This window comes from Alligator mississippiensis, chromosome 1 (assembly GCF_030867095.1).
Source record: "Alligator mississippiensis isolate rAllMis1 chromosome 1, rAllMis1, whole genome shotgun sequence".
Lineage (NCBI taxonomy): Eukaryota > Metazoa > Chordata > Crocodylia > Alligatoridae > Alligator > Alligator mississippiensis.
The window spans coordinates 430,955,252-430,980,040 of NC_081824.1; the positions used below are offsets into that span (position 1 = coordinate 430,955,252).

The following is a 24,789-nucleotide window of genomic DNA, read 5'->3' on the forward strand; positions in this document are numbered from 1 at the left end:
ACTGTTTATCCAGTGCCTTAATTGAAAAATTATCTGCTTGGCTGATATTTTTGTACATATTCTGTGTTATAAATGGATGAGTTTGTATATGTTCAGCACCTCTTAACAGGGCCTCACCAGCTGAGTCTGAGCATGCAAACTTGAGGCTCCAAATATTAAAGATAGTCAAGTGGGCTTAAATTTGCAAAACTATCTCAAGATCATCTAGTAAATTGGCGGAGAATACAGGAATAAAATCCCCCAAGTCCCAATACCCAGTCATTTTCTCTAACATCTAAAACATTCCCTTTTTTCCATGGAAAAGCAACTTTTGAATATCTTTATCAACTTATCATTTTGGAACTATAGTTGAAAGGTTTATTAAGGCGCACTATGTTTAGAAGAGTAGTCATTTACATGGAAGCAACCTAATCCTTAGGAAGTGTTTACGTTTCAGATGCATAGATTTACATGAGGTTATAATCCAAACTAAATCTATAATCAATAAATAAATCCTAGCTAAATCATAAATGCTCAGTGGCTTTGGGGTTTTTTTAATTAATTTAAATTCTGAAATAAATAGTTGAGCATTATATGTTCTGTAGTCATGTTAAATAACGTAACCAGCTTTTTCATGATAAAATCAAGTTCATTGTTTTATAGCCAACATTAAATAAAACAATTTTGTAGAAGAAAAGAGTATATGTGGCTGTTTTACAAACTTTATTTTCATGGTAGTTCACACCTAGTACACACCTAATACAGGCTCCTGAATTGTTCCATGGCTCCCATGGCAATGGAGTACATAAGTAAGCACTGTTATATAACACTACTCACTGTATCACATGAAAGTTAATATAGGTCTTGCTCTTTCTACAAGTTAATTGTTCTTAAATACATGCACAGTATAACAGACAGTGATCTTTTCCTTCCTGATACAAAGAGTTGTGCAGGTTCTCTGTTTCCTTAGTCTGTCAGCAATTACTGTTTTCTCATAAACACCTGAAGGCTCCCATCACAGGGTGAAGAGGAGTAGAAGTTGTACAATATTTACACTATTGTTGTACAGTACTTTACACTCTTTCCAACCCATAAACACATTGATTTCAGTGGGTGTCGGGCAAGGACTCTATCTAGACTCCCCAGTTCAACTCACAAAAAAAAAAATCCTGGAAAGTTCCCTAGGATGCTAAGCATCACTGCTGCTCCATTGGATGGTTGGTTGCTATAAAGCAGTCTGATCTTATTTTATAGACTTCACCAATAATCTGCAGAATATCATAGATTTGGACTACTTATGTGCATCTCTTACCTTCTTTCTCCCATGACTCCCACAAAAATGATACTTCTTCACATCTCCCATTTCTAAACTTGACAAACCCTCAGTACCCTGCATTTACATTCTGGGACCCATATAGTCTGCCTTCCACATCACAAAGCACTTGTAAAATAGGAGTCTTCAGTAGTGCTTCTTTCCAGTTTCCCTTACCTCTTACTATTCTTTGGCAAATGGGAAGACACTTTTCTCAAAGTACTCTAGTGGGTCAGTTATAGAGGATACCGCTAATGGCTGCTCAAGAGACTTTTGATGTCCATTGTTTAGTCCAAACCTACTTCACAGCAGATGCAGTCTCTTTTGTATGGTTGAATGCATAGCACCACATGTCCTAGAGCACTGGTTCTCAACCTTTTTTGTACCAGGACCCATTTGTAAACTTCAGTGGTCACTCTCAACCCAGTGCCCCTCACTCCTGACCTGCTGTCCCCCCACCCCCAGCCCCCCAGTGTGTGGGGCAAGAAGTAGGTGTTTGGAGGTAGGGGGAGCCCCAAGCAGCCCCTCGCAGACTGGAACTCTGTCAGCCTGCAAGGAAAAAGCCACGGCTTCCCATGTTTTTCTCCTTTAAAGGATAATCTATTTTTTAAAATTTGTTCATGACCCTTTTATATATTCTCACACTGGGTAGAGACCCACGGGTTGAGAAATGCTGTCCTAGAGAGAGCATGTTGTGCTGTCCTGTGTCTGAGTTTCTTGCAATGAAAGAGTGGTGTTAGTAGATCTTTAATTAAATTTATTTTAAAACATTTTCAATGAAAAGATGGATTTCTAGAAGCCTTTAGGAATAGGTCTCAGTTTTAAGATAGGTAAATAAATATATAAACTCACAAAAGGTGACAGTGCCCTTTAAGTGTTAAAAGATGAATCCTACAGGATCATGAGTCAGTTGGTACCTGTTTATGTTAGTTGGAGTTAATCATACTGAGCACATCAGTGGGACCAGGCCTTTTCCCTTTTAATCTTACACAGAAAGTAGAACAGCTGGAAAATGTATGCATTTTCCAATTTTCATGAGGTATGCTGTTGCATTTATCTCCATTGGCTAACCACATGCCAAATGCCAAGAGTGTGAACCAAAGCTGAATATGTATGTATTTTATCCGTCTAGGTCTTTTATGCTGTCTTGGACCAGATCTATCATGGGAAACATCCTCTAAAGAGATCAACCACAGAAATTTTAAAGGAAACCCAGGAGAAATTTTATGGATTGCCTTACGTATCTAATACTGTAAGTATAACATTTATGCTTTAATGGTTTAAAGCAGAAAGCTTGGAAATGTTTGTGTCTTTGGACTTTGCCATTTAATACAGGGGTGGGCAAATTATGGTCCAGGGGCCTGATCTGGCCCGCCAACTAATTGTATTTGGCCTGCAGGCAGGCGGCTATAAACTTGTGGGATCCAGCCTGTGGGCAGTTGGCAGTTCTGGCTCCAGCCACTATGTTGTGCCAGGCTGGCAGGCAGGACTGCTTCTGCCTGGCACTGATGCAGTGGCATCAGCTGTGGACCTAAGTGGATGCCTAGATGCCCCACCTGGAACCTGCCAGGTGCATCCACAGCTGACACTGGTGGCTGCTTGGGGCTGCTTCCACCATGCTGGGCAGGTAGTGGTGTAAGCTGCGAATGGGGCCTGTAGGCTCCAGGTTGGGGATGGGGATCAGAGTGTGCTACAGCTCTGGGCGGAGGGGGAGGGGCAGAGGAAGCAGTAGGGAGTGGGGGGAGAGAGAGGAGGGGGTTGGGGTGTGAAATAGCTCCAGGGAGGGGGAGAGAGAGAGAAGATTGGGGCTGCTTCATCTCCAGGGAAGGAGGGAGAGTGAGGATCAGGGTGTCCTACAGCTCTGCTGGGGGGAGGGGGAGCAGGGGGGAGAGAGAATTGGGGTGTGCTACAGCTTCAGAGAGGGAAGGAGGGGGAGAGACAGAGAGGATGGGGACTAGGGCATATACAGCTCCATGGAGGGAAGCAGGAAGAGAGGGGGAGAGAGATGTGGCCCTCAAGAGGACACTGACTCATTTAAGTGACTCTCCAGCCCAAATAATTACCTACTCCTGCCTTAATAGGTTATCCATCCCTTTTTAGCAGAATTTTTATGTTTTCAAATTTTATGTCAGTATATTCCAAAACAGAAAAGACTGAAGCTGTAGGCACAACGAGCCTTTTTTGTGCCGCTGAATATTTTATGTAGATGGTGAGCCATTCTTCTGTGTTCACTGGGGCAGGATAAGAATAAAGTGATTTAATTTGAAGCCAGGAAGATTAGAGTTGGATGGTAAGGAAGAGTTGTAAAACACTGCAGCAGGCTACATAGGAACACTGTGAAATCTTAATTTTGAAGGCTTTTAGAAACAAGTTAGGTAAACATTTGTCTGGGATGGTCTGAAGGTATACTTACCATGTGGACTAGATCAGAGGTGTCAAATGTGGCCCACAGGCTATTGGAAGTTGGGGATGTGACCTGCCACAGAACGTGGGGCCCTTCAACACTGCAGGCCATGGTTGTCAGCAGCAAAATTGGCTTGCAGCTGTTCCCAAATCCTACTGATGCCCCTGGACCATCTTAGGATCTGCTGCCGCCAAAGTCCTTGCCACCCACGGACCTGTTGTCATTGCTGCCATGGTGGCCACAGCGGCTGCCCCTGTGCCCTGGTCTGGATCCAGACCACAAGGAGTCTAACAGTTTGCATCCAGCTTGGAGCCTAAGTGAGTTTGACATCCATGGGATAGATGATACCTTCAGGTCCCTTCCAGCTCCCTATTTCTGTGATTCTGCATCAAAGATACAGATTATTTGACTGATGATAAACTTTCCCAAGTTTCCCTATTTGATGATAAAGGCATGGAGTCTTTTGATTCTTCTTCTTTTTTCCTACTAAGCAGCTACTTATACTGACACTGTTGCCACTCTGATTATAACTCATTAGAGTGTTCTGGAAAGTGGTATACCCATCAGTCCCTCAGGAAGTTTGTGTAACCTCTAAAGAATAAGTTGGTGCTTTGCCAAACTGGAAGAAGCCCCAGTTGTTTGTGTAAAGTGCACATCGCTGGATTAGCTTTCAAATGGGCCTTCTTCAGGTATATGATAATATCAGATTTCAGGGTCTAGGTATGAGGAGAGGAATATTAAACACACACTCTGTCAACTCTGAAGACGTTAATTTTCTATAAATAATTAACAGCTAAAAGCAGTTTGAAAAGAATTGGTGAGACACAAAGTTCAACATGCAGTTCAAAGCCGTTGGGCATTTCAGAGGGTCTTAAAGTCACTCTGAGAGATTTGTTTGGCTTTTTAAAGGGTTTCTGTTCGCTTTATGACAAATAAAAAATCCTGATAACAAGTATGCTGAAATGTTTGCTTTCTAGAAGTAATATAACACTATTCACAGGACAACTATGTCTGTGGCAGCAGAGTATTTACAGAAACTATAAGATAGTGAAATGCTTTTAAGGAATTTATTTTTACAAGCATTAGTCCCATGAAACTCAAACAAACTTTTAGTGATATTTGTGTGTAATAAGGCTGATTTTTTTTTTAATTAAGCGGATACAGGTAGTACTTAAGTAACTTTTAAAGTTGATTTGGGAGCATTTGAAATAGATGTTTATATCTACTTCCTATATCATTTAGTCAGTGTACAAAATACAGTTCTTTCTCACGGGGGCACAGAAGGGAATTGGTGAGTATTTATTCACCAAGGCGCCCCCGGGGGTTACAAGAAACAATGGCCACAAGCTAGCAGAGAGCAGATTTAGACTGGACATTAGGAAGAACTTCTTCACAGTTCGAGTGGCCAGGGTCTGGAACGGGCTCCCAAGGGAGGTGGTGCTCTCCCCTATCCTGGGGGTCTTCAAGAGGAGGTTAGATGAGTATCTAGCTGGGGTCATCTAGACCCAGCACTCTTTCCTGCCTATGCAGGGGGTCGAACTCGATGATCTGTTGAGGTCCCTTCTGACCCTAACATCTGTGAATCTATGAATCATGCCAAATTTCTAATGTTTTCAGGATGGCAGCCTTAGTGCTATATATGTATGTGGCAATTTAATTGTAACTGCCTGTGTATTATTATGTACATAATAAGTATCTTATAGAGAGGCCACAACTGATACCAAGATCCCTTTTCCTAAGGACTGTATGAGCATTTAATAAGGGACAACCCGAAAAGTCTATCTAAAAAGCAGAAAAGGGTTAGGTAGTGTGTTATGGCCCTTGTCTTTCATATGGAGAACTGAAGCTTAGAGAAATCACATGACTGGCTCAAGGTCAAAGTCCCAGGAGTGCTAGAAGTAGGATCCTGAGTTCTGATCTAGTATGTTCAAATGCTCAGACAAAAAGAACAGAATGATCCTGAATGAACAGTGGTTTACAATAATGGTTAATGTCTCATTTCCTTTTGTAGAGACAGGTTTTACGTGAATAAACTGGGAAATTTTGCCAACATTTTATGCAAATATTTACTAGTAATTTACCACCTCTTGCAAAAATGTGTTTCTCTACATTACCTTAAAGTATTGACCTATTTTATTTAATCCCAGTATGCTACTGCTGCTCTGAAAGACAGACTGAGGCCTGAACATATGTCCAGGAAAAGCTTAGGGATACCCACATCCTGATTCTAATATTCTTTGTTCATTGTTGTATATGCGCTGCATATGTATGAATATCCAAGGTAGGTATGTCTTGGAAGAGAAAGGATGAATTTGGAAGTTCTTACATTATACATCTTGTTGCTATTTTACTTTAAAAAATTATGACTAACATATGTACAAATAATAGCAAAGTCTGTTTTAAGTAAATAGTCCAATTTAGCTACCCTAAATCTTTATTTATGTTCTGCTTTGCCTGAATTTTAAACTGATTATCTGATAGACAGTGGAGCAATATTGAACCACAAAATAATTCTCGCATCTCACTCTTGTATGTGAGTATAGGTGTAAATAGTTTTTGAGCATTTGAGTTGTGACAGTCAAATCATTTGATAGATTATAAACACAATTGTAAACACATTCTCATTTAATTTATATAATTCAGAGTCCATATAGTACATAAGCAGAAACACCTAAGTGGTTAATTGTACATTAAATTCCTTTCCTCTTCCCCAGTATAAACTCCTGTGAAAATATTTACATTCCCTGTCTTTCTAGATTTATTTATGACTTTTTATAAAAACACAGAAGTATTATACATTGAACCTTGAATCTCTTGTTCAACTTCCATTCTAGTCCCTTTGATGTCTTTTAGTCGGTTTATCTTGCACCCTGTTTCACTCCTAACCTCAGAAATTGATGGTATTTCAAAATTCTGAACTATAGGCAGGATCATCCCTGGTTTAACATTTCCAACCTCTGTGTAGCCTGTTCCGATGCTTAATCAACATTGCAGGCTTCTTCCCAAGACCACAAACAGTTTACAGCACTCTTCCTTCACAGTTTGTCTAACACACACTTCTTCAAAATAAAAAATTCACAAATGCTTCTTATACTCTTTTAGACCAAAACGTGCACCACAACACAAGGTGCTAAAAACTATAATTACTCTACTGCACAGCAAATATTAAAAACAGCAAGAAATAAAAATATGGTATTGGGTAATATTTTAAAATCTCAAAGCACTAATAAACAACGTGCACTTGTCTTGCCAGCAAGCAAAATCCAACTGCAGGCTGATGGTTTTGTTAATGCAAAACCTTGCAGTGAATCAACTTTCCAATAATATATTGTATACTAAAGTACACAATAATTTTAATTTATTGGTCCTTTTAAAATATGGTTGAGTCTTTTAGGGATCAATGCTGAGTTGTGTATTAATTGATTTAGTTGTCATTTTGACGTTGCTGTCTCTCATAATTCACCCTATTTTTGATAAACATAAGTTGGAAACATTTTTAAAGCTTAACATGCTTTAGCTTGGGGATGGTTAAATTAGTAAAATCATTTCACTTTTTAAATAGCTTGTAGAACAATGTAGTTTCTTTAAAGTGCTGTTTCATATATGAGTACAGCAAATGTACTGTATTTAAAATTTTAAGGGTTCTTTAATATAAGAAAGGCTTTTGTAAATAAGAGTTTGGAAATTCTGCAGACATGGTAATTGGAAAACTTATGGTAAATAGGTATCTTATCTTTAATAATTTGAGAGGTTCAGTCATGCATCTTTATTTTTGTCAGCTATGCCATAAAAAATAACAGGCAGTGACATGACCTGCAGATGGCATATTATCTTAAGCTCTAGGCTAAGCTGCAGAAATATACTGTTGTTTAATAAACTCCAGGAATGTCTTCATGAAACTTTCATGATTATTACATATATTCTTCAAATAGTGGATATACTTAGAAAATTCTTTAACTTCATTGTTAAATTTCCATTAAGTTGCAGCTAAGAAATGTGTCCTAATTTGTCTATCCTGCAGCCTTTTCAATTGTTATTCAATATGTTGGATTTTTTTAATGGTAGAGAGAAATCATTCAGTACTAGAAATGAAAAAAGTCTGGAAATCAGGAACATTTGCACCTATAAGAAATTTCATAAAATAAATTTTTAAGCTACAAGGTGCATAATTACACAGGGGTCTGGTTTTCCGTTTGCTGCAGGAAAACATGGATTTTCTCATTTGATGGAGAAAAATGTGGGTTTTCCTCTTTAAAGGAGAAAACCATGGGAAATGGTGGATTTCCCCATACAAGATGGCAGTCTTTCAGCCTGCAAGAAGCTGTTTGGGGCTGGTAGGGTTGGGGGGGAAGACGATTGGAGGCAGGGGGCAACACGTGCATATGTACACGCACACACACACACACACACCCACCCACCCCCAGCATACAGTCAGGCAGGGTGGTGGAAGCATCCCCGGCAGCTGGATTCAGGTAGGTCTGTGGGAGGTGGGGGTTGGAGGGCCGGGGTTTGGGGACTATCCGGGATGGGGGAAGAGAGGTTGTGGCAGGTGTGTATGGGGGAGATGGAATGTGAGGGGGGGGATGAGCCTTCCCCTCTAGTAGGGGAAGGGGGTGATGGGGAGCCACGTGGCAAGGCCAGCATCACCTGTGCATGCAGGGATGGGGATCTGGGAGGTGCTGCGGGGGGGGGGGGCTTCACCAGACCTCTGGTGCTGGGGGGGGGGGAGGGGGGAGTGTCTATCAGACCTCTGATTCTGCACTCAACTCCTCTGGACTCAGGACCCTCTAGTTTGGCTTAGCCTGCTCCAGGCTTGTGGACCCTCTAGCCTGGTTCAGCCTTTCCCTGGGCATGTGGACCCTCTGGTCCATGTCTCAGCCTTTTCCTGGGCTCCTGAACTCATTGCTGGGCCCCACTCTATCTGAGGGCTCCTGGGTAACTGGTTTTCTAAGTTGGCCTTGAGCCTGTCACTGCAGGGCTCAAGGCTAAGCTACCAGTGTAACAAATAAACAAGCAACATTGCAGCCCTCTGACAGGCACCTCAGACCATCTAGGGCTAAGTACAGACAGTCAAAAAACCTGAGGCTGAATTGATTCACTCTTTGCAGGTTAGTCTGAGCTGCAAAGATTGAACCAATAAGCAAATGAACAGACATTCACTTTTGATTCAGGAAATGCAGCCACGTGCCTGCAGTGGCTCAAGCCAAAAGCCGAGGGGTACTACAGCATGGCTCTCTGGCATGTAGCCAGCATGGACTGTGTGTTTGCTTTCTCTTCCTGCTGCTCTTGAGGTCTCTGGGATTTGCAGCCCAGTCTCACAGCAGCAAGACTCTGCAGGGTTGTTCATCACTTCCTCTTCCTGCTTCCTAACTTCTGGGATTTGTAGTCCACAGTTGCAGCCAGCACTAAGTAAGCAGGGCAGAGCATCTCCGTACCCGCGGGAAGGGAAGTTTAAGCCCCCTCCTGGCCCCAGACCCCAGCAAGGTTTGCCTGGGGGAGGGGGGGAGTGAGGGGGGTGGTGCAGTGAGCTAGCTGTCACTGCTCCAGCTATGGTGCAGAGGGGTGCAGCCAGCCCTGCTCTCTGGAGCAGACAGCTGAGCTCAGCCCAGGGCTGGAGAGCATGCTGGGATTCTGGGGGACTGTGATTTAACTTGAACCAGGAAGGGGTTTGGGATAGAAGTTTTGTAAACCAGTTTGACCCAAATCAGTTAAATCTGATGCTACATTCAACCAGGTATATTTGAAACCAGTTTCGGCCATTTTGAAACTGGTTTACATGCATTGAATTTCTGTTACAGGTTTAAACCAATTTCTGATCATATAAACCAGTTAATGTGTAACTTCTGTTCCTAGCCTAGGGGTTTAACATAAAACAAAGGCTGCTTGCCTGTCAAACCCAGTTTTTATCTGTCCAGGGAACTTGCCTGTGTTTCCAGGCCTGCAGAGTTGTTTAGTTAAATCCAGGTCCCTTCAGGAGCCCTGCAGCCAGGAGCTTCATGCTTCATGGCTGCCAAGGAGAGACTGCCTGACCGGTGCAGGCTCTGGGCTTATATAGCGCCAGCCTAAGCCCTCTTCTGGTCAGGTGAGTCTCTTGTTAGCTGCCTGTGCCACCTGCAAGCAGCCTCTTGGGCTGCTTGTGCCCTTAAAGGAGCAGCCACATCCCAGTGCCCTGCTGCAGAGAGCTCTGATTTTTTTCCATGATAAAAATAACTAAAATCAAATGCCAAAATATATAGGTATTTCAAATTTATTTTATTATAATGATTGAGGTACTGGGAGGCTTCCAAATTGTTTTAAAATTATAGCTATATCAATAAAACATCATGTTAAATTGATACCTTTATCTGTCTACTTCTCTCTCTCTCTCTCTCTCTCCCTCCATATATATAGTGGCATTGCATTTTAATCATGGAAAAATGCACGCAGCTTCCTCTCACACCACCCTGCGCTGCTGCCGCTCTGTGTACGGCTGCTGCCATGCCCCACCCCTCCGATCCCACTCTGCGTGCGGCTGCTTCCCCCTCCCAGCTGGTTTTCAAAAAGTTTGAAAAGCCCTGCCTCAGATAACTGGAATTTTTAGATACCTGGCACCCCCCTTACCCCACTCATGCCAGTTAACACAGCTTTTACTGTAAATGTTTAAAACTTGACTTCCTTGGGCCAGGTTTAGGAGTTAATAGCTAAAGAGCTGGAAAAACTTGCTTGTATAATACTGAAAAGTCTTGGAGTTGGATTTGGGGAGTTGATAACTGCTTTAAGGATCGGAATAATTGGGATCCACTTTGTGTGGGGATACTGCAAAAACCAAAAAGCTATACCTAGAGATTTGTGTTCTGCAATGGGAGACTTGTCTACAGCCTTTGGGAGTTAAGAAACTTCTTATAAAATCCTTCTTGCCCTGTAACTCAAGCAGGAAATGTGTTTTACCATTTTGGACCAGAACTTGAGAAAATCTGTCTCCTGCTTATTTGTGACCAGCCTGTTGGCCCTGAAGAATGGAGGTGTTATCGGGGATCTTTTAGCTACTCTGGGCTCAGACTGTTGAGTACCTTTAAAGATAAACTAAGCCCTTGGGTTGAATGTAGTACTTTATAGATGTCCAGTAGAAAGAACAAAGGGCCAGATGGCTGTGCTCCCTTTCTTGAAGAGACATGCTGCTATGTCTTTCAGTTGGAGATTATTAAATCTTTACTTACTGAGGGACATAAGGCAGGATGAAGCAGTCTCCCTTATGCCAAGCTTCTGGAAAGGGTTCTTCTCCCCTAGTACCAAAAAAGCTGTGTTCTTTCAATATTTCATACACAGATTTGGAAATTATTATGCTTCTAAGTACGTGGAAGAAAAAGAACAATACAAGGTTTATTTGTTTTTTTTTTTTCCCTGGGAAAACTGCTGTATTTCAAGCAGAAACCTTAAAGCCTCTGACCTATGAGAACGATGACCTATTATAGAATAAAATAAAGACTGGCATGTTTTCCTGGTTCAGTCTTCTAACATTAGTGTCCTCTCCGTCTGTTTCAAAATGTCTTTTCAGTTTAGTGATTATGGATAAATTAAGGGAGTTGCTAGAAAAATTATAGATGTTGTGTAGAAATACTGCATAACTGCAGAACTTCTTAGTGCAAGCTGAACTGAGTCTCAAACCATGTGCTCTCCTAGGGTAGGATAATTGGGTTTAAAATTCATTTTTAAGAACTTCCATCAAGTCACAAGGCACTTTTTAGTGTGATTTTTAGATATTTCATTCCAGTGCGAAAAATTTTATAAACTGATTAAATTTTCTTTCATTGTGTGGATTATGCTCTGCACTGTGTTATGAGAAGCCTCTTTTTAAATGAGGTCAAAGTAGGATGCTTTGATTTATGCTGTTGTAGTACGAACCAGGAATCCATTTTCCAAACAGTTCTTTGGGCATTGTATGGTTTTAAAAATGTACCCCTCTGTGGTGTTAGGTGGGAATATTTAACATTTCACAGAGAAAGGAGCAGCCAGCTTCATCTGTCATCATTCTCTTTGAGCCAGTGGGCAACAAATTTTCTGTTCGACTTGAAGCAGAAACCACAGGTGATTTTTGCACCAAAAATCTCTCTTAATCAGTAGTTTCAGTTGACGTATGCGTCAAAAGTGCACCAGCACTTCATACAGCCCAACAAACTAACTTTGCCAGTCTCTACTCTTAAAAATGAGAGGACTGCTGTTTTTGATTGGGTTAAATCAAACTTTTAGATCTTGTTTTTTGGTCCTGGATTTTAACTTCCAATATGCTTCTTTCTGCTCAGTCTACCTCAACTTTATCCAATAGTGTTAGGAGCAACACCCCCTCCCTCCCTCACCAAAAAAACAACAAAAAACAAAAATAACCAAAAAAACCCCAACAGTCCATCGATGCTGATTGGAAACACCTCCACAATGGACTCATTTATCCTTCAAATCCCCTGTTCAAATTCTCCTTTGTTGTGGTGCCTGTAAAAATCTTGACAGTGCTTACTTCGTGTGTTGAGACCACTGCCTACCATGCTGACCAGAATTATATCATAATGCCTGTATCAATCTCATCTTATAGTTTCATATCTTGTCTACATTTGAATTATAATTTATTTCAGAGTAGAGATTCACCCTCTTTCCCCCTTCCCCTCTGCCCCAGTGTTTAAGCAGCACCTAGCACAAGAGTGTTCTGCTCAGTGACTGAAGTTCCTATGTACTGCAGTAATAAAAATAATTAAACAGTAAAGTGCACCTGCCTTACCCAGACTCCTACATAAAGCCTTCATAGAAGTTGAGGGTCCTTATGTGGGCCTCCCTCCAAGAATGCTTTCTAGTAGCAGAATCTGTTGACTTTTGGACTGTGCTCATGGGCCTGCTTTAAGGGAAGAAGCTGAGTCTGAAAAGGATTTCAAAAGATTCTTTACTGCTGCTCCCTCCTTCCCCTGCCCAAAAGACTTCAGGAAAGGTTAGGTGTTTCTGACCTTGTTTCCCAGTTTCATATGGAAGAGGCTCCCTCTCTTTCATACTTTTAACATTCAGATTATTATCCAGAGAGGAGATTGGATTACATTTAGACAAATAAGTGGTGTGAATTGACTGCCTCTTTACTTCCTGAGAAGGAGCCAATAAGGCAAATAAGGCTTTCTCATTCATCCATTGTTCCTCGGGTGTAACTTACTTTGAAGAAGCATGTAAGAAGACTGCAGGGAAGCATATGTGTTTTCAGTTTAAATTTGCTGTCCTTTCCACATTACAGGCAGGGAAACTCTAAAAACATGGACGTTTTTCTTGTGTGTAGAACAGATATTTCCAAGTTTCTCTGCTAAAGAAACAGCCAAATAGTAAACACAAAGCAGCATTAAGAGGGGAATCCACCTGCCCTGGAATGAGTCAGAAAGCTAAGTGACAGCTCAGACAAACAATTATATCATTACAGCCTAATCTGTTATATATAAACAAATCTGCAAACAATGGTCTGGCATGTGGATGTAATTCATCTACCTCTGAGCCTGTATTTTGGTATGTGGGAAAGCTGTACTTTATATAGTACCAAATACAAGCCTCTCCTATAATTTTGTTTGTGGCAAAAGCTTATGGATTTAACTTTTTTCAAATGTGGCACTGCAATTATCCATGTGGAAAATGATAAAACATGGTGTTGCTTGTAATAAGTGAATTTCTTTTTTTTCTCTTAACCACAAATAGAAATTTAGTCATACTTAAATATGTCCATATTTTATACTATTTACACTTACTTTTCTCTGCTTTTGACCTTGTTTACTCATATTATGCTGATCACCATAGCACAAAAGTAATGTTTTGCTCAAATAATACTAAATAGAATAAGGTTTTATATTAATTTTTTGGCCATTTCTCATTACTAGCATCAGAGTCTTTCATTTATATTATTCCAGCTGTCACTGTATTAATTAACGGATTCAATGTCCAGTTTGTGCACTTTTTGCCGGAAAGAATCTGTTGTAAGGATAATATGTAACATCAAAATAATATGTTGGATAGAAGTGACATGAATTCCATTGATTCTTCTCCTTATAGGCTTGGCAGCTGAGATTCAGCCATCTTGTGGGATATAGTGCTAAATACTACTCTTACCTCATGTCCAGGGCTGTCGCCTCCATGGTGTGGAAACAGTGTTTTGCTCAGGACCCATTTGACAGGTAAAAAGGGAAAAAATGCACAGAGCGGTATTTAATGGCCTGCTTGTTCTGACAATCAGGAAGCATCCTTGCTATATCTGTATTAACATTTTGCATTCTTTTTTATCCCATTCCAATTATTTTTCACTGTGGTTAATTTTAAAAAATGTAACAAAGTAGAAGCACAGGTGTATTTTAGAACATGTTCAATGATGCAGAGAATTCAAGCCAGAATTTTAAAACATAGGTGCCAGGTGAGAAGCACCCAAATTCATAGTTAGACCTCTAATTAAATAGCTTGATTTTCAGAGTGGCTAATTACCTGTAACTTTGATTGAAGTCTGCAGGAGCTGCAAGTATTAAACAAACTTTTTATCACCAACTTCAAAGCCTTTACCTGGTTATTTCCCTTTGCATTGCATTTCTCTGCTCTACCAGTCTACGTAGCTCTATTTGCTTGTTTGTTGGCTTTTTGTAGCATCTCTTCTGTGCCTTTCATTTTCAGCCTATTTTGCATAGCGTAGCCTCCCTGAGCTCATCTGTTGCAAGTCTTCTTACACTGTGTGAATCTAGGTCCCATTTAGGGTATGTCTACATTGCACTGTTTCTGCAGTGCCACATAGAAGTACCTAAATTTACTCAGATACTTGTCGTAGAATGGTTACAGTAGTAGGTTATAAATAATGCATGGCAGAACGTTATTCTTATATGGTTTTACAGTTTCCAGTACTCAAGCTGGCTAGTTCAGGTATTTCTGCATGACACTGGCATTGCGCTGCATAGATGTTCCTTCAGGGGCAATTCTACCATGCTGCTTTCAGTGGATCTAGCTGACTTTTATGTCAATTGCCAGTTCCTCTTCTGTGTAGCCTCTTTTGATTTGTCTGTCCACAGATAGCAAGTTGGTTGTTGCACTCTGCAAGCTACTTTTTGCATTGAATTAGCATTTAATTTAAATATCATGTGGGCTCTCAAAATCAGTCTTATTTATAGAAAGCATCTTTCAGCACTTCAGACATCCTTTGTTTTAACGTGTGATGTTTAAAATTCAAACTGATTTCTGAAAACAAGGAAATCCTTCCAGATGAAAATTGTGAAAATTGATGACAATAAACAATAATATCTGCATTTCCTGATGTTTTCAAAGCTATTAATTAAATGAAGCTACAAATGTCACTTCAGATGTAATGATCAAGCTGGGATCCCAAATGTGCCCAGGGTAGTCACCTGCTCCCCTCATGTATAGGAACTAGGAACACTGAGGATATTGGATCCCCTCATGTGACTCATGCAACACTCTGGGAGACGTGTGGAGCATTACTGGTTGATTCTCGGGGATGCTGTAGGCAGCCGTATCTGAGGTATTACTTAGGCATTTCATCAGCTACAGATAAAGTTAATAAGACATGAAAAGTTTGATGAAGTATTGTATATTCAGCCTGCTGAAGGGAAATAAAACAAAAATAGAAATGTATTCACAGGTCCTTATTTGAATAAGTCTGACAAATGGATTTTTTCATTATAAAATAATTTATAAGGTTATGTTATTCTTTTGAGGATATGTTGTGAAATGAAAGATACCAGACCATTTTTATAATTTAACTGAGTACTCTAAGCAGCTACAGGAAACTTTTTAAATTTTTCTCTTTATTGCAGCAAATGCTAAGAAATACTTTGCCAAGTTAAAATATTAAATAATTAGCAACTTATTTTTATCACATTTATCCAGCTCTGTCCTTTATATTGTAATTTTAAGTAAATTCTGCAGTTCTGGAGTCAGTGGAATGAAGACAGCTATTGCTTCATGGCAGCAGGCTTCATTAGATCTATTTCTGTGTCAGTTCTTTGAAGAAGCTGAAGACAAATGTGAGTGAAAGCCAAGCAGGTTGTGAATGCAGTTGGCTATAATCTTACTATATCTGTTCCTTCAGGGCAATGGGTGAACGTTATCGCAGAGAGATGCTGGTACATGGTGGAGGAAAAGAGCCCATGCTCATGGTTCAAGGTAAAAGGAAAAGGAAGGTTGCTATTATTATTTTTCAGCCAGAATGTCCCTTGTAATTTTAACAAACTTCTGTGGTTGCATCTTAAATAAAGGTACTTAGCTGTGTTAATCTGAAGTCAGGCAGAAAGAAGGCAGGTTAGATTTACACCTTTATAGACTAAATCAGAGATGTGGGGTATAAGCTTTTATAAGCTAGTACCCCACATCTAGCTAGTATTGATGGCTAGTAATCAATAATTTAATGGTATTTTTGTATTCGATCCTTTATATCTAACCAGTGTTTTCATAGAATTTCTGCAGGGGCTGTGTTAGATTTATTTGATTAGACAGACTAGTCCTTAGATTATGCTTTATGGACCACGAATTTTGCAACTCCAGCAATAGGAACAGAGTGATGGAAGGGGGGTGTCTTATAAAATATCCTCAGAACTCAGAGAATCATAGAAGTAGGGTCGGAAGGGACCTTGTAGATCTTCAAGTCCGACCCCTTGCCTGGGCAGGAGAGAAACTGGGCTCAAGTGACCCCAGCCATGTAGGCATCGAGCCGCTTCTTAAAGACCCCCAGGGTAGGAGCCAGCACCACTTCCCTTGGAAGTGGCTCCAGATCCTAGCCGCCCTAACTGTGAAGTAGTTCTTATGGATGTCTAATCTTAACCTACTCTCCAACAACTTGTGGCCATTATTCCTTGTTATCCCGAGGGGCGCTAGGGGAAACAAGGTCTCCCCCAAACCCTTCTGGTCCCCCCTAGTGAGTTTATAGATGATCACCAGGTCCCCCCTCAGCCTTCTCTTGTGAAGGCTGAACAGGTTTAGGTCTCGTAGCCTCTCATCGTAGGGTCTGCCCTGCTGTCCCCGGATCATGCAGGTGGCCCTCCTCTGGACCCTCTCACTGTTGTCCACATCCCTATTTAAGTGGGGTGCCCAGAACTGGACACAGTACTCCAGCTGTGGCCTGACCAGTGTCACGTAGAGGGGGAGGATCACCTCCTTGGACTACTTGAGATGCACCTGTGGATGCACGATAGGGTCCGGTTAGCCCTGCCGACCGTGACCTCGCATGGTCGGCCCATGTTCATCTTGGAGTCAATAATGACTCCAAGATCCCTTTCTGCCTCTGTGCTCTCAAGAAGGGAGTTTCCCATCCTATAAGTGTGCTGCTGGTTACTACTGCCCAAGTGCAGCACCGTGCACTTGTCTGTATTGAAACGCATCCTGTTTTTGTTAGCCCACCCTTGCAACCTATCCAGGTCTTGCTGCAGTCTTTCCCTCCCTACTAGCATGCCCACCTCACCCCAAATTTTGGTATCATCAGCAAATTTAAACAGGTTGCTTTTCACCCCATCATCCAAATCGCTGATAAAGAAATTGAACAGTGCGGGCCCAAGAACCGAGCCCTGGGGGACTCCGCTGCCCGCTTCCCCCCCAGGTCGAATATGACCCATCCACCACCACCCTCTGAGTACAACCCTTCAGCCAATTTGCAATCCATCGGACTGTGGATTCAGTCAGGTGGTTTTAATAAAGGAGGGGTGTTCCTTTTTTAAACCAATTTTTAGCTTTGGCCAGATTCATTTTTTATTTTTTAATAATTTTGATAGATATTATTGATGTTTATTTTTAAGCACTTATTTCAGTTTGTGTTAATTACATTTTCAGGGTTGTACAGTTTAACTGCCTGCTGCAACAAATATAACTGCTCTAGGACTGCCATCAGTCCTGGCTTCATTCTCCTGTAGTTCCCTTGTCTGTTCTGTCACTTCCTCTCCCTTTGTTCCCAGTCCCCTGGGGTTTCTGGGATTTGCTGTCCAAACTACAGTCAGCACGGTTCTGTAGGACTGCTCCTCCCACTGTCACGCTCCGTCAGCCATCATTTTTCTTTCATCCCCTTTCTATAAATTTTGATTATTAACGATGGAAATATTTTTCCTTCAGTCTGAATGTGAAGTGAAATTGATGCTTATCAACATTTACCAATAAACAGTGAATCTGCCCGAGCCTACCAGTTTTGTATAATACATGAAATGTCAGCAGTAGCTGGTGCTGCGAGTGCTGACAAACAGGAAGTCTGTGCCATCTCATTATCATAGCAGTAAAATACTTCAGCCTGCACCAGCACTATGACTACTCACTCTCAGTATAAAGCAGGAATAAAGATTATTTGGTGTTTCAGCTAATATCTCTTCTAGCTCTGCTGTTATCACTTTTAGTAGTGGGTTGGAACTTGTGTTCTAGGATCAGCAATTGAAAAGTTAGATTATGCATTATCTTCAAAAGAAGGTAAAAGTGATGAAAACAACCTTCAGACATTCTTTGTTGTCTGCCTCTTAAAATCTCTTTGCATTATGTGATCAGAGTAAACACCTTTCTCCCGACATTGAGCACATATCATAGTATGTAAACTATGTAAATGTCAGTGTTGAAACATATAAGCTAGGTGCTCAATGAAAGAATGCTTTATGCTTATACAGTACCTTTCCTCTGAGCTCTTAAAGTATCATTAATTCATTAATGTCAGTTAAGTTTCAGAACGTTGATTTTGGGATAGTTAAGAGCTGCCTTCCTTTGGATCTGTGGGAGAGAAACTTTCTCTAAGAGACCTGAAGAAGGGTATTGTGATATCTGAAAGCTTGTCTATCTCAATCATGCATTTAGTCCAATAATGACATTATCCACAAAAATCCTTTTCTCTTAATAACTTTTTGTGGGTTCTCTGGAACAAAGCAAGTCTGCGGAGAGTATTAAGCTGAAGAAAGAGAGCGATAGCAGTGCAAATTGAAATTGAGGACAAGGACAATGGTTAAACAGGCAGTGTAGTAAAAATCATGCCAACAGGTCTGGCTAGCAAGTAACAGGGTGGTGAGGTTGGCACTGCTGCCAGAGCAGTGGAAGCAGTAAGGGGTTGTGAACCCAGGACCGTAACTAGGAGTGGGAAAGAAGGGTACTTTCCTGAGTACCAAGTTAGGAGGGACACTGGAATCACCCCCCATCTCCATGTAGTCTGCATCCCAGCAACAAGAGCCGTCCCATGGCTACGCAAAACAGCACCTTGTTGCTGCTGTCACTGCTGTTGCTGCTGCTTCTTTAAGAGCAACAGCTGGCGTGGGCAGGGCATATGGCAGCAGCAGCTCAGCTGGGGTTCCCTTGTTTAGGAGTTCCCAAGATGGGTGGGATTGCTGTGCTGCACCCCATCCCATATGTCCCATTCTCCCCCCCCCTCCCAAAAAAAAAAAAAAAGAACTCTGGGAACCCAGAATCCCTGCACCTTCCCACTCCCCCACTCTTGAAAGTATGACTCCCTGCCCACCCCCATCCCCACCCCCCAGCTTTCGCCCAGAGAGCAACTCTGCTTGTTACAACTCTGTGCAAGTCAAACCAAAATGTACTTATCAAATTAGCAGGAAAAATGTGTTTTTAGTTTAGTATTGTTTTTGCTTTAACGCTTAAGCAATTTATTTAAAAGAATGTCAGTGCAAAACTTAATAGCATGCTTGAATAATGGTCACCTAAAACACTAATCTTGTCGAAATGGAAATTAGGGTTTGGTGGCTTTTCATCTTATTCCACACCCATGTGAGAGCAGGAAGTGCTTTTGTCTTTCTTACAGCAGTTTGTGAATATTGTAGGCCAGAGTTCAGCAACATATGGCCTGCGGAGCCTTATATAAGGAGCTTTTACATGAATGATAAATGTGGTTATAACATCAGCTATGAATGGCAATAAATATTATTCCAAACTAAACAGAAACAAAATAATTACAAGGTTCCAAGGGGGCAGAGGCCATGTTTTGCCACAGGTTTTATAATTTTCCATTTACAGGTGATTGTAGGTTATGGCTAACCATGTCTGGAAAGGGTGTGGTTAACCTCAGTGCTTTAATGTGGAAGACAACTTCAAAGCAGAGGAGGTGAGCAATGCAGTTGCCCTAGGCTTGGGAGAGACTGACTTGGAATAGGAATCAGGCTGAACTTGTAAAATATGCTCACAGTTTTGAAAGCTGCAACCGCCAGTTTTTGTGACCATCTTACTGAATCATTTAGATTGAAGTGTTATGCAGCACCCAACATTTTTCAAGACCTACAAAAAGTCCCTTTTGGCCTTAAAATCTCTGATCCTGTGGTGTGACCTATATACAGCAATAGTTTGAAACACTGCTGTAGCATAATTCTAAATTGTAATTTTGGACTTTTACTGTGTTCAGTGTTTTATTTAGTAAGGGCTTTCTCTTTTCTTGTCATTAGACAGTCTACAGTCTAGTCTTCTACAGTCTCTTATACAGGTCTCAGTCTTAACCCCCTGTGGCTTAAAAACAGTGGCTGACACCACCTCTGCTGCTGGTATCTTTTTAAGTAATTTTCAGTTCGCTTGAATCCAGTTTGAAATAATTTTTGAGTAAGGTTTTGTGAGGCTTCATTTAGCTATATTAAAATAAACTTATAGTTATTTTCTTTTCCTTTGATTTACTGCATTTTTCAGTGGGAGGATTTTTATGATAAGTTGTTATTTTACTGAAGAGATAAATCAGATTGTCTTGGGTTTGCTTCTTTGGATCACATCTCTTTATTTTCAAACTGACTTGCATGTATTTTTTTCTTTTTAGTACATATCTTCATGTCATTTTTTGTTGGAGTTGTCAATAGCACAATAAGTTTGTTAACTAATTCTTTTTGACAGAACAAGTATGTGTCATTTGGTTAGGCTGATTTTATACAATATATTACTTTTTAAAATATTCTTTTTTTTTTTTTTATCAATATTTTGAAGAGAAAACCAAAAAAATCACTTGTGTTCTGTTAAGATTTCTGTTCTGTTCAAGAAGGCGCACAGCTTTTGGAACAAATGGTTCTGTTAGAGGGACAGACTACAGGGAATCTTGCAGCCTGCTTGTTGTGGCTGCCCATAAGTAGTATAGCTTCAGTGGAACCATGTTTTAAGCTTGCTAGTAATTTTTAGAGGACTTTTTTAAACGGGTATCTCCATGGCGGGGAGAACTACTGGGAAATAATGCAGACTTAAGCTGATGGTGTGGCAAGATGCATAATCCACTAAAGAGCAGGAGGTCTTCCCACAGAAAATCCCCTCTGTACATAGGTTGTGGATTTTTGGGGTGGATTGTTTTTGGATTGTTGTTTGCAGATCTGTAGTCAAAATGGTGTTTGTGTTTCTATCCACCCTAACTGCTTTCAGCACACCATTGTGTGTTTCCACCCACATAAGGTACATGTCTAAAAGGCACCTCCTTTTCTTGATGAACTAAGGGTGTGGACCAGTGTACACTTAAAGTGGCTTTAGAAGGGTAGGGGGAACTGCTGCTTGGGAGTGCGTGGCAGCTATTACACTGTAACTTGCATCTACAGTGAGCCTGTATCCATACAAATGAGCTAAATTGCCCTCACTTTGGCTTCACACAGGCATTCATTTCTGTTTGCAATATCTGAGAAATTGTGACTGCTAGAAATTGTTCTAGGTGGGGGAGCAGTGCATATATTCAGCCTAGAGCCTCCCCTTCTTCCCTGCTCTCAGTCCCTTCCCCAGATTGAGGAAGGCATCAGCTGTTCCACTTCTCTGGTCCTGGGGGTACTGGAGTAGTGGGACAAAGCTCCCTACTTGCTGCTCAGACTTGGGAAGCCCTGGTCTGGGGAGCCAATGACACTGTAGGTATGTGGCTCTTATGAAACAGAGAGAAAGTAGAGGAGCTTTGCCCTGCTACTCCCCTCCCCTTCCAGGCCAGTTGAAGGCCAGGCCAGTTCTGACACTGGGCAGTCCCCAGTCTGTGGAAGGGTCAAGGAACATTACCCCGCTGCTCCCCTCTCCTCCCTTTGTGGACCACCACGGATGTCTACAGGCATACATCTTATGTGAGAGTTTCTCTCGCACAGGAAATCTTTCAGGTGGACACATGGAAGATCTTCCAGAAGGGGCATTTTTTCCCCATGAGAAGTTGAATGAATGCTTGTACACTTGCAGTTTCCACTAGGAGAATATTTTGAGTATACTAGCATGGCTACAGGCTCATGAACATGCAACAGCTGCTGCAAACTCCCCGGTAGCAGTCTGTCTCCCATTGTGAAGCCACTCCAGCTGTACGTTTGTCCATGCCCTAAAAGTACATTGAATACTTTATTTTACAAAAACTAGGGCAGTGATCATGGTAGGCCATTTAAAAAACCCATTTATTTCCCTTTGGTTTTGAAAATAACTGAATGCAAATATTCTTTGATTACCTTTTAATGCCATCTTTACTGTGAACTTTTTGTTTTTCTTGTAATTCGTGGTATTAACCCACGGTGTTATGGCAGTTCATGTTGATGCTTGCAATACATGTTTAAAACTAACTAAGATCAGGATGCTCTAAAATCCTAGCAAGGAAACTATCTGGTTACTAGGGACAATTGCCTGGAGACTTGGTTTCTTTTCTTCTTGAATCATTATATTTAGCAGTTACTGTGCTTACAAGAAACATTGAATTGAGCCAGTTGGCTCTAGTCAGATTTTATTGAAAGATGCACTGAAAGATTTTGTTGATCATAAATGCCACTATTATTATTTCTATCGAAACTGAATAGTCTTACGGATGTGAAAGAATGCAATGATGTGCACTAGGTGTACTTATTCTAAAGGGAAGAGCAAGGTTATATTTACGTTGGCAGTTGTGTCAGAAAGAATTAATCACTTCAAAGCCACACAGCAGTTACATTTTATTTACACACACTGGATCTGTATAAACTGTTCTTGATTTTTTTCCACTACACGTGAAAAAAAAATTAAGTTTAAAATCTTAACAAGAAGCCACTCAGCAAGTTAGCGTCTTGCATTTGTATTCAACGGACCACCCAAAATAATTTAAACAATATAATTTTATGCTTTTAAAGAAAATGTGTTTTTCCTGTTGCAAATCCAGTTTGTGTTGACCGTTTGCTGCCAATGCATGTTGACAAACATTGTCTGATTATTTTGTGAATTGATTGTACTTTATTAATAGAGACTAGTGTCTTTTTTTTTTTCCAAGCAAAGATTTGAAAAAGAAATGTTGCCACTCAGGTTTTCTGTTCTGATACAGTAGTATATTCTAGGTATTTCTAAATTTATGTAAAATAGAATAATGGTGTATAAACAAAGCTGAAGGCTGCATTTTTTTTAAAGTCAGCACCATAGGGTGCTGCGTTGTAATACCCCAGTAAAAAAAAAAATCCCCATCTTGGTACTGCTTGTACTGTGTTTCTGGATCGAAGCTTGAATTTGCTGACAGCATGACGAGAAAATGAAATCACCTGACAGGATTTTAAACTATACGGTCATATGACATGCTTCACTGATGATAAATGTATCTTAATGGTTCTTCATGTGAGAGGCTGGGCTTTTTTTTTTAGTATAATATGGGGTATCAGGATAGAATAGCTGTTTTAGCAAACAAAAACCGCAGCTTGAGACTCAACAGACATATGGCTAGTTCCTGGTGAGCTGCAGTTTTTCCTTGTGACCATTTGCAAACCAGTCTACCCTGTGCCTTAGTTATCTGCTTGTGAAGTGGAGATCATTCTTCCTGGATCACAGGGATACTAATGAGGAGCATGTGAGGGATGCTGATACTCTGAGCACTAGGCAATTCCCATGTAGAATGGTTACCTCTTTCTTGATTACGAATCCTGACAACTCTAATGAGCAAATTAGTTCAGGTTAAACATAGTCTTTCTCAATATTTTAATGTTTGTATAATTCTTGCTAAGAGGCTGTTGTGTTCCTTTTCATAGGTATGCTTCAGAAGGCCCCATCAGTTGAAGACTTTGTGGATGCCCTTGTTTCAGACTTAGATCAGGACTTTGAGACATTTTTCATGGACTCAGAATAATGTGGGAATGAATGGAATACTCAAAAGGTGGATGACATATCTTAGTAATAATGGACATAATGCTACTACTGTGTGTGTTTGTTTCTGCCTCTCAGTGAACACTTCTGAAACAACTTGTGAAAATTTATATTGGTAGAATTTAAAAATAAATAGTTTTAATGGAACACATGTGACTTCATTTAAGAAGATGGATTAAAGTTTCCAGCAGCTTTGCCAAAGGTGTGAGGTACAACCTGTACCTCTGATATACATATACCTCTTTGAAAATTTGATCTTTGTCGAGGATCTGGCCATTTAGAAATCCAACTGGCACCAAGGTGGGTGGTAAGAATGATACATCTTTCAATACACAGTTGCTGAATTCAGAATTAGCAACAAAAAAAAAAATCAAATGTCTCAACAGAATTGTTTATCTGGTTCCTCTCACATTGCCCACACCACTACCTTTGTTGAACTTGTTCAATCTTCTTTTTTATAATTCTGAAGACTAGAGGTTCTTCACCAGAGGATGGGAGAAAAGCAGCCTGCTTTGCTACGTGGAGAGGGGAAACTGAAGAAAAGTGAAATGAATGAAAACCAGAAACATTTAAGATGGAGCTTATGAAGGAGCATGTGGGGAAGAAAGATCTTCCTAAAGGCTTTTGGATGAAAATCTGGATGTAGTGGTGGTAAGAAAAAATTGAAAGGAAGAACTATAGTGCAAATACAGAAATGGAATTCAAGTGGAGAGCAGAAAGAGAGCAAGCAGAGCCTTAGAATAGAGGGTGAGGGTCAGGAAGAAAGTAACAGGTGCTTGACAGGCAAAATTAATATGGAAGAGAACTAGGAAAGAATGAAAAAGGCTGCAAATAATTTAACCTTCATTGAAAAATATTACACTGTGGGAATTTTTATCTTTGTCACTGGTTGATTATGAAGAAGAGCGTGCTTGGGCTTAAATTATTAGTTCAGCCATCCTCGTACCGGTTTGTCACCATTTTGTTATGCCCTGTCCTTTAACTTAATGTGAAATGTCTGCTGTCATGCCATTTCTTCAGTGTGTACAACAAGCTAACTCCTGTGGATACTGACTTTTTTCATGCTTATTGTTATTAACTGTTG

The 24,789-nt window shown here is 40.6% G+C and overlaps 1 protein-coding gene across 3 annotated transcripts in view; it reads left to right on the forward strand.

The window, feature by feature from the left end:
- The window catches only part of MIPEP (mitochondrial intermediate peptidase), a 100,344-nt gene extending 76,492 nt beyond the window's left edge, over positions 1-23,852 (forward strand). For 2 of the 3 annotated variants that reach the window (XM_019497373.2, XM_059720433.1), the window contains 4 exons: positions 2,424-2,543; positions 13,737-13,858; positions 15,769-15,842; positions 23,591-23,852. In XM_019497373.2, the coding sequence (XP_019352918.2) occupies positions 2,424-2,543; positions 13,737-13,858; positions 15,769-15,842; positions 23,591-23,688 (414 nt within the window). In that variant the 3' untranslated portion in view covers positions 23,689-23,852. The remainder of the gene's footprint in view (positions 1-2,423; positions 2,544-13,736; positions 13,859-15,768; positions 15,843-23,590) is intronic. The other variant, XM_059720436.1, reaches the window with a different exon arrangement.
- Positions 23,853-24,789: the final 937 nt, after the last annotated feature.